Below are 10292 nucleotides of genomic sequence, written 5' to 3' on the forward strand. Positions count from 1 at the left end.
CCCCAGGAACTCACACAATATATATATATATATATATATATATTATATATATATATATATATATATATATATAATATGTGTGGCTAAGTCTTTGAATCTTCATTGCAAATGTACCGCTAGCTATTAATGTAGTAGCCACTAATGAATAGCATCTCAAATATTTGCCCCACATAACAAACAGAACACGCTATCAACAAATAAGCAGATGGTAAATCTTGACAACGGAGAGGCATTCACTTACAATTTTTTTAAAGGAAATACGAAAGCAAGAGACTAACCGTTTCTTCGAGCTGTTTATTCAAATTCTGCATCTCCTCAACCATTCGTCGGACCTCAGATAATATAAGCCGCTCTGGTAGTCTGTTTATCTCAGCTTTCTTCTGCTGTGCCTGAAGAGCAATGTTGACACTCATTCACATCAATCTTATCATGGTTACGGTTTTCGTTCCCAAGAAAAAAATAACCTTCGATGTTCTTGAGCTTTTCCAAATACCATATATTCCATCATCAGAGATGTGCAATACAAGTTAATGCGAAGGATCGTACCTCATTCATGAGCGCAACCATGAATTAAACACCCTTCCCTAATCAGGCTTGTGTTTCTCAATGACTTAACAAGGATGAAGTTCTAGGCAAAAAGGTTTCTCCAATATGGGGAACCAACTAAAGTACTTAATAAACAATTCAAGAAATAAAGCTTTTAGTATCTCCTTCCGGACTTAATCCTTCACACGAAAATGAAGTAAACCTATGAAATAAAATACCTGCTGAATACGCTTCTCGAGCTGCAACCTATAATTGCGGATTCTCCTCTGTTCATACCCAGAGAGGACTCTGACATAGAAAATTGCTTTTCTCCCAAATTCCAAAAGCTTATTCATCTTTCAGGAAAATTCGGACGCCCACAATCAGAGTACTCCTGAACCACCAATGTAGAAAAACACAACCGAAATCAAATAACGACGAGTATAACCAAATCTCTGCCATAAGATTTTGGAAAATCACAACCAAATTATGCAACAGAGTAACAAAGAAATCAATGGGGTTTAGGCCTCCAAAGAAGGCAGAATACAGAGCACAAGAACTCAGTTCAAATTTTTAACAAAGAAAATATACACGAGAAGCAGCCAATCGCGAGGTATAGAATCACGAGATCCCCTAACCGATCAAATGACGAGCATCGAAAAGGCAGCTTCGTGAATACGGACAATTAAGCCAGTATTTCACATCGAAACCTAAAATCTGAGTAAGACAGATCCTGAAGACTAGCATACAATCACAGGAATCGAATTAGGTTTAGGAATTTAACCTATAAAAGTTCCCCGATTACTGAACTGCACCGATCTTCGGAAATCGGAGACAGCATAAGAACGGGATCAGAAAGATGCGGCTACGCAAAGCGAAGAGGAACCAAAATACGACGGCGCGTTGAATCACAGGGCAGAGACGCCGGTGGATGGAGCCGGAGCCGGAGCCGGAGCCGGAGCCGGAGCCGGAACTTCCTCCTTTGATACGATAACGATTCAATCCGACGGTCCCAATTCACTCTCCCCCCTCCCTCTCTCTTTTTTTTTTTTTTTTTTTTTAATTTGGGCCTCCGCTACACATTTTCTTCTTGTTTTCTTGTTGAAGTTGGGCTTTTGATTTGCTCGTGCTTGTTCAATTTTTTTTTTTCTCATGGAACACTTACTCCAATTTCGTGGAATATGAATTTTATTTACTTCGTTTTGATTTATCTTTTCTACTTTTGTTTAGGATATAAATAATTTGGATATTACTGTGTCTCACATATTTTTTTTGCTGGATACTAATGGATTAATAAGAATAGAATGTTTAGCTTACAATAAAAAAAATTAAAACTGAATTAATTAGAGAGGAGAAAAATAAATCTAAACTATTACTTTACAGAGGAGTTGGAGAATATAAGTGATGGTTGAATACATACATAAATAATGTAAAGGAGTCGTTCAGGGCGCTTGAGTAGTTACTAATTCTCCAAAGATCATGGGTTCGATATCATTCATTTGCGAGTTTGTCACTTTTGGTGGTTTATATGTTCTACATAATTTGCAGTCATGTTGTTGCGTGGAATCGTGGGTTTATTAAAGGGTTCGAAAAATTGTGGTTGAATTCCATTACCAAAAAAAGTTATAAAGCAGGTGAAATGGAAATTCCAAGAGAGTGGGTTTGGTTGGTAGTAAATGCGATATGAGAAGTGGCCGTGTATGGCCGTGACACATAACTATGCTCCCCCAATGTCCCAATTGGGCCCAAACGCATAATGGCCCTTTTGTTCGTTCGTTTTCTCTCTCATGTCCCTATTGTTGTTAATTTTTGTTTCCTAGTAATACTTATAAATCTTCTTTAAATTCTCAAAATGCCCATCCATATTCATCACATTACCAAATTATACAAAGATTTGTATACGATATATATATATATATATTAGCCTTAACACGTTGAACGTTATTTAAGTAGCAAAAAGGTAGGGTTATTCGTGGGCATAAGGCATATAACATGTGGATGAAATGCCAATCACAAAAAAAAAAAACGCACCAGAAAAGAGCATCTTATACCCACACAGCCCTCTGCTACGTGTCACCCATTGTGTCCATTAGTCACCCAAAAGCATCCATATAATATCCCAAGCAAATCTCATTCTATATATTTCTTCGTTAGCCCTCATTTTTACAATTCAACCACATAAACATTATGGCCGTTTCGCAAGTCGTCTTCTTTTTCACCCTCTCTCTCGCAATGGTCTCCCATTCATTAGCTCAAGCCCCAATTATGCCTCCCACGGGCTCGATGTCTATGCCTCCGATGTCCGGCGGCGGCGGAGCTTCTCCGGCGATGTCTCCGTCCACTCCTCCTCCATCAATGCCCATGACGCCTCCGCCGATGCCCATGGCGCCACCGCCGATGCCCATGACGCCGCCGCCGATGATGCCCATGGCACCATCGCCTATGCCGATGGCCCCTTCAACTACGCCGATGAGCCCAAGCCCACCACCCACTTCCGGAATGTCACCGGCAGCTTCGCCGCCGTCACCTCCGGGCATGGAGTCGGCGCCTTCTCCGGGTCCCTCCGCCGCCGGAATGTCGCCGGATATGTCATCTCCGGGCTCTGGGGTTTTCAATGTTAGATGCGACGTCGTATTGCTCTCGTTTCTCGCCGGAGTTACAGCCCATTTTCTCATCATGTGAGAATTTGGTTTTCAGTTACCGTAATCTTTTTTTTTTGGTCGAATTTTTTTATGACTTGCTTCACTGTTAGTGATTGTGGGTTTTTGCGTTTGACGATGGAGTTAGATCTGTACGGTTCAGACATTTGTTGGCCTTTCATTTCCTTTACCCGTATCGATGACTTTAGATGAATAAGAGGCTTTCCTTTCCTTCCATTCACGTTGTTTTAGAGTTTATCGCTCATCACATTCTTTTTTTTTTCCGCCGTTCATTTAATGTGTCTATATATGTAAATTATTCTCGTATATAAATCATGTGCGTTTTATTGTCAATTGTTCATAGAATTTTAATTTGGGTTCGACTTGTAAATTTTAACATGCCAATATCATTAAATTCGAGCGCTTAACCATCGCAACAGATACATTACATACATTTGGTGTTATGTAGGTAATGTTTATCGTTTTCAACGAATTTTCTTGAAACTTAATTTACTACATGCAATTAAAGATAGCAACCTTAAGATTGACAACGGAAAATAAAGAAATGAAACTAAACTATATGATAAGAAAAACAATAAGACCATTTTGCGAGTTTTTTTAACGGCTGGAACTAACCACAGTCCTTCGGATATTGTGTCTTCACGTAATAACCTGCAAACAACGTGAAACAGATCACTCAAAGGATAATAAACTCAATTTGAGAGTGAAATCAAACGTATGATCTCTTGAAATATCATAAGTTTTTTAACCATTGCACATGAAAAATCATAGGCTTTTTAACAATGCAAGGCACCGAAAGACCCATTCTGTGAGGTTAGTGATTCCGTTAGTGTAAATGTTGATTTCACTAATTATTTACCATTGTGGTTTCTTCATGATTAAAAAAAAACGTTTTAGAAAAGGGGAGAAAGAGAAGGCAATGATTTAAAAAAAAAAAAAAAGTAACAATATTCATTGTCGATAATGAAAAGGATAAGGATATGGAGATGGTGGTGGTAGACGATTGCCAGCTGTTATACATATATGGGGTTTGTATTGGAGCCCTTGGAATCTTCTAGAAATATAAATCTCTTATGGAATTCCCCAATTTTTTGTATCGACAACCCTCGTGTAATATAATCAACATTGATAAGTGGGTTCTCAAATTTTGGATGTGCATATATATATATATATATATATTAATTGGGAATAATTATCTGATTATTTCCTACACAGAACCATGAGTAGTGTTATAGTTTACGTATAATATATGAAAGAGAGTACTTTTCTTGGGTGGGTGGGTTGTGGGGAATCTGTGCTGCCCAAAGAAAGAGATGGCCACATGGCTGTCCTAGAGCCCCACCACACCACCTTCACCTTCACATATTTGGCCATTGCTATTCGCAATACAAGTTTAGATTCGTGTGGCCATTGTTCTCCAAAGCTCATTGGGACATCTTCTAATGCTAATACTAACGCTTTGTGTTTGATACAAACGATACAAAATCCGATTAAAATTAAATTAAAAAAAAAGTATATAAATGCAACGCAGAGGGGCAAAGAATAACAAAAAGCATTCCAGTAAATATGGACACCAAAAACCATTTCTTCTACAATAATAAATACAGATTTCTTCCGTACCATTAAAACCACTAGGACGAGTAAAAGACCCTTGCACAACTCTTTTTCAATCCCTTGCAAACTGTAAGTAAAAGCTATCCTTCGGTTTCCCCTTTTTGGATCCAAAGAGAGACTCACCGCTGGCCAAAGAGGAAACTGAAGGAACATGCACTTGATGATCCATCTCACTTGCCTCCTCCCAGAGATGGGAACAGTGCAGCCTCTCTCTGGTAACCACCATATCTGCCTCTGGAACCGCCACCACGGCCGCGTCCACGGCCACGGCCTCCTCGTGGGTAGCAGTCGCCCTCACCATCAGCTGGCTTCAGAAACTCATTGATGCTTACAGCCTGCAACAAAAATCGAGGCACTGAGAAAAGTGGGGAGAGTGGATGCATATTCACATAGCTGCAAAATGTTGGACCGAAGCACATCACAAAGGAATTAAGGAAACCCCGGCCTTTCTATTCTACAACCATTTCCACAAATGCTTCAACTAAATGCTTATCTTGACAAATACAAGTTATGGGAATACACATAGGTGTAGCATATGGGGTATATACAAACCTTCTTAGCCTTCTCTTCTTTCTCAAAGGCATCTTTGCGTTTGTCGGTATCCCAACCCTGCAAATAAATAGAGTTCAGAGCAGGAACAAAGAGAAGACAGTTTCAAATGGACGGTGGAAAATGATACAAAGCCTTGTATCATACCAACTTGATGAAAACATCGTTGTTAGCCTTCTTGTTTGCGAGTTGTTGCATGGACTCAAACTCGTTCAATTCAACTTTCCTCTCATCAGAAGCAGTGAGCGACTGAAGAACCTTTCTCTTCTCCTCGACCTTGAGTATTTTCTCATACTCATCGAGAGTCGTTTCCTATGCACGAACAATGAATATGACACATGAGATTGATACATGTATGATTAGTAAAGGTAAGCTTACTGCAGTATAAAAGTAATTTTGCTGTTAGATGTAGTGACCAACGAAGGAATATGATACCTTATCCTCTGGCTCCTTTTCCACCTCTGCTTCTGCAGGGGTCTCCTTGTTAGCATCAACACCAGCTGGCTTCTCAGCATCTTCCTTCTCGGTCCCAACAGCAGGTTCTTCAGTCTCACTTGAATTGTACAAAAGATAGAAAGAAACTTCAAGTTTAATTTCCCAATCATCACGAAAAAAAGGTTGTAAATTTTACAAATGCCATCAACCAGAAAGATGCTTACGCAGCAAGTTCTTCTTCTGGAGTTCCCCAATTTCCACGACCAGCACCTTCACGCTTGAACTCACTCCTACCAATATTCAATGATAAAAGAGATTACTACAATAAGGCGATATCCTGAGATTTGTATCATTTGGATGGAAGGATTCATAAACAAATACAGAACATTATGAACAGAGAGGAAATGACTAACCCTCTGCCAGTTCTCCTACGACGCTCGTATGTCCTACGAGGGCGATCTTCCCCAGCCTCTCCATTGCTGAAGTCGCCACCACGACGACCCCCACGGAAGGAACCACGAGGACCACCGTATCCACCGCGCCTCTCAGAGGCTTTCGCCCCATCTCCTTCCTCAGAGGGTTTTCCATATCCATTGTTACCTTCAGCATTATCACTGCTGCTAAAATCATGGTTGTACCCTCCAGCACCGCCGCGACCTCTGCCATAGCCCCGACCTCCACCACGTGGAGCTTCGTTCCTGGCCTCCCTCATTGATGACAACCATAAATCAGTGGGAGGGCAATGTGGATATCTTTCGATAGATTACCACAAATCAAATAATGGGAAACAATCGATAGATTACCATAAATCAGTGAGTACGAAGTCGCTATCATAACAATCAATCGGAAGTGAAACAATCAAAAGAACCCAGATAACAATTCTCATTATGCAAGTACCCAACAAAACAAAAGTCTTTAGAACAAGTTTACAAAAATCAAACGGATGAGAAAGTAAAATAATGGGAAATGAATGTTAAATCTTCCGCCAATGAAATTGAATACGCAGGAGAGAATCTCACCGGCCAGAGCAGGAGGAAGCGGCTTCGAAGGAAGCTTCGCAGAGGACTTGGTGGACTAAGCTTGAGCCTGACCAACCGCAGCTTTCTTCGTCTTGTCGGAGCAACGGAGACGGCGAGCTGGCTCGGATCCTCCGCATCATCTCCCAACAGATCAAAAGGGTTCAAAGTTGCCATATCTTAGAGCTTCGATGAAGAAGCAACGTAGCAGGTGATAGAAACCCTAGTTTATCAGAAACGTCACTGGAGACGAAAGCCATGGGCAACAGATCTGTGGATGAAATGTCGGAAGGGATGGAGGGCACACGGTGAGTCTGATGGGGAGAAGAGATGAATACTTCGGTTGGTGAGAAAATAGACCGGAAAATCCCATATTCCCACGAAGTTTTGTGTGCCGATTTTCTAGGTCAATTTTTAATTTAACAAAAAATTATACCGAATTTTTAATATTTTCAAAATCTTACATAAAACATTAAAATATATTGTAATTTTCTCTATATATCCGTAAACCACGTTATATTCTATTAATTTTAATGTCAATGTGATATACTATGTCATACTTTTTCCATCAAATCATTATATTCCACCAAATTAAAAAAAAATCAAAATTTTAATAAATTTTAAAAAAATTCAAAATTTTAAAAAAAATTACAAAGAAATTAAAAAAAATGTAGTTTTTAGTTAGTAATATATGATAAAATGCGTTTTTCAAATAAACCAATTATATATAGAATAATGCATAATATTTTAAAAGTAGAATAAAACTATATGGTCCTTTTTAATAAAAATGAATATTAAGTAATTTTTTATAACAAATTTCAAGTAGAAAATTATTTTTGAGGAAATAAAATAGTTGACAATATGTTTTAGGTTTGTCCCAGAACTTAAGAATCGAAACTTTATTTATCAAAGCAGGAAACAATTATAACGCATTCTATTTTGCTTTCAAATCTGCATACATTAGTCCCATTTTACATAAAATTTATAATCTCCCTTTGCATTGTGACGAACATAAACTCCATCCTCTCTCGCTTCAAATCTGCATACATTAGGTTTTCGACCTCCGCATACACCATCTATGAAACCGTCGGTTACAAGGAACGCATCGAACCCCGCATGGTGTTTGAAATCAGGTCCCTGAAAAAAAAACACAAAATATATCTTCATAACATAAAAAAAAAAGTGTAAAACCCTTTGGAATCAATTAATCAAAATCAAACTGAAATCCCATAATAACAACCTAGTATATAGTTTTTTTGAAATAATCGAAACCAAACCGAATCGAAACTAATTGTCTTGAAGAAAAACAAAAGGGATAGAGAATGCATGTACTCACGTGCCAGATGTCACACCAGTAGTCCGAATAAAACCAGACCATGAACTTGAGTTCGTATACACCTCCGTTGTCTATAATCGCAGGATCGTGAGCCCGAGCTGATCTTTGACAGTGCACCTTCATTTTTTTGTTAGATTGAAGGCTATTCGCAAGTTCGATATTAAATTTTTTCAATAGTGGTGGATAACCAAAAACACTAGTCGCATCAATTGATACCAGTAAAACCAAGAGAGTTACGACAAACTTGCCCATCTTTTCTAGTTGACTTGATTTAGTTGTCTACATTGTTATAATATATATACTGAAAAAGGAATGGAAATATAGAAAAAGGAAAAAATAAAAAAGAAGAAAAAAATCTGAAAAACTTTAAAAAAATTGAAAACGGCTAAACTTTTAAAAGAAAAATATGTTAATCTAAAGGTCGAAAAAAGAAATTAAAAATATAAACAAAATAAAAAAATCGGAAACTTTTAATCAAAATCTAAAATGCAGATTTGTCCTTATCTTTCCAATTTCCAATTTCCAATTTGCCCTTGACGTCTTTAATTATTTTAATATAGATTTTCTCTTTCCCGTTATTCCCTCTCGCCATTATTTCATCTCTATCCGTTATACTCTCTTCGCACTTTTCTCTCTCAAATATTTATGTTTTCTATTCAACATTATACAAAATCACTAAAAGAATCATTGTAGTCACTTTAAAATCACTATAAAATCGAAGATAAAATATTATAAATAAATAAATAAATTATGTCCCAAATTCCAACATCTATTATGAATATGAAAAAACGAAAAACACACAATTATATATATTTGCCATCTTATTCTCGAGAAAAAAAAGGCTCATAGTTTTGTATAATAATTTGTTTATACGACTTAAATCGAGTTAAACAATTTTTTTTATATATTTATGACCCGTGAGATTCATGTGTGGTCTATGTGACTCCAAGTGTAAATTTGACTGTGTGACCTATGCTATATACTAAAAAATATAAATTTACCGCACATATCTTCTTATTTAAAAATGTTTATTAGATGGACTTCACATGTCCCTTAGAAATTATATTGGGTAACATGGGTTAAATAAACAAAAATTTTACATAATTTGTTTATGTATTTGTTATTAATTCAAAAAATTCGATCATTGTGATATATGTAACCCGATATATATTATAGTAGAAGAAATGAACCAAAACATTGAAAAAAATAAAGTAAAAAAGAAGAAGAAAAGAATCTCAAAAACATTAAAAGATTGGAAATGAATGAACGTTTAAAAGGAAAATAAATTAGTCAAAAGATCAAAATAAGAAATGAAAAGATTTGAAAATTTGATTAAAAAATCTAAAATTTCTTTAAATGGGGCATTATAACAAAGTTCCTCTATTTGTTGTTCCCATTTCAAAGTCTATTTCTTTCTATCCTTTAAAACTTACAATTTCCAATTTGTTCTTAGCATTTTTAATTAATTTTATTGTATTTTTCTCTCTCTTTGTTCTCTTTCCTCATTATTTTCATTCTCTTTATTACTCTCTACTCACACATTTTTTTCTATAAATATTTATGTTTTTTCTATTTAATATTATACAAAATCACTAAACGAATCATTGTAATCACTGCAAAATCAGCATAAAATCGATATAAAAGATTGTTAATAGATAAATTATGACCCGAATTCCACAATTTGTTATGAATATGAAAAAGATAAAAAATGAATTGTAACACTTGTATCCTGTGAACCGAGTTACGCCATATGAACAAACACATATAAAATGCAATATCAAAAAACGTGCAGAAATCGAAATCTTCTTTTATATTAATCTGTATAAAAAAAATACAACGATTAGTAATATACAATGTAGTGAAATACAAAATTCATAAAACTACACTACAAAAAACGTAGTTTCGAACCCACATGTTCTGTCTAATGTCGCTTGTGTTTCCACATCCGTCGCGAACCCCTCCAGAAGCTACCATCGGAAACATGTAGATAAACACGTTTCTGTTGCGATCTCCTCACGGTGCTCCTATCTGAAACGTTGTGTAACAACGTCCTAAGCTATGTGTTTAGTGAGTGATTCGGACATAATCCAAATATTTTACTCATTGAAAATGGCAAACCAGTAAATCAATAATATATATATATATATATATATATAT

At 36.5% G+C, this 10292-nt stretch overlaps 3 protein-coding genes across 3 annotated transcripts in view; all 3 read right to left on the bottom strand.

Annotated features, from left to right (window-relative positions):
- The window catches only part of LOC104814463, a 3000-nt gene extending 1417 nt beyond the window's left edge, over positions 1 to 1583 (bottom strand). Inside the window, exons 1-3 of the mRNA XM_010542512.2 lie at positions 1310 to 1583; positions 765 to 919; positions 279 to 389 (exon numbers count right to left, since the gene is read on the bottom strand). Coding sequence (XP_010540814.1) covers positions 279 to 389; positions 765 to 881 — 228 coding nt within the window. The 5' untranslated portion in view covers positions 882 to 919; positions 1310 to 1583. The remainder of the gene's footprint in view (positions 1 to 278; positions 390 to 764; positions 920 to 1309) is intronic.
- Positions 1584 to 2669: 1086 nt separating this feature from the next.
- Positions 2670 to 3507, bottom strand: LOC109116702 (glycine-rich cell wall structural protein). Its single transcript, XM_019202599.1, has one exon. The coding sequence runs from the start codon at positions 3201 to 3203 to the stop codon at positions 2778 to 2780; it is 426 nt and encodes a 141-aa protein (XP_019058144.1). The 5' UTR covers positions 3204 to 3507; the 3' UTR covers positions 2670 to 2777.
- A 1179-nt stretch (positions 3508 to 4686) lies between these two features.
- On the bottom strand, positions 4687 to 7174 carry LOC104814464 (RNA-binding protein FUS-like). The gene is made up of 7 exons (XM_019202595.1): positions 6803 to 7174; positions 6197 to 6481; positions 6008 to 6073; positions 5784 to 5901; positions 5496 to 5660; positions 5352 to 5408; positions 4687 to 5134 (listed from the first exon to the last, which is right to left on the bottom strand). The coding sequence occupies exons 1-7, from the start codon at positions 6940 to 6942 to the stop codon at positions 4970 to 4972; spliced, it is 996 nt and encodes a 331-aa protein (XP_019058140.1). The 5' UTR covers positions 6943 to 7174; the 3' UTR covers positions 4687 to 4969.
- Positions 7175 to 10292: the final 3118 nt, after the last annotated feature.

Source organism: Tarenaya hassleriana, unplaced genomic scaffold (genome assembly GCF_000463585.1).
Source record: "Tarenaya hassleriana unplaced genomic scaffold, ASM46358v1 Cleome21, whole genome shotgun sequence".
Lineage (NCBI taxonomy): Eukaryota > Viridiplantae > Streptophyta > Magnoliopsida > Brassicales > Cleomaceae > Tarenaya > Tarenaya hassleriana.

Bases quoted from the DNA above. Each gene is read 5' to 3' on its own strand.
- LOC109116702 (XM_019202599.1), bottom strand. From the start codon at position 3,203: ATGATGAGAAAATGGGCTGTAACTCCGGCGAGAAACGAGAGCAATACG.
- LOC104814464 (XM_019202595.1), bottom strand. From the start codon at position 6,942: ATGATGCGGAGGATCCGAGCCAGCTCGCCGTCTCCGTTGCTCCGACAA. The intron at 6,074-6,196 runs GTTAGTCATTTC...GAATATTGGTAG, and splicing joins CGTAGGAGAACTGGCAGAGG to GAGTGAGTTCAAGCGTGAAG. The intron at 5,902-6,007 runs GTAAGCATCTTT...GTACAATTCAAG, and splicing joins CCAGAAGAAGAACTTGCTGC to TGAGACTGAAGAACCTGCTG.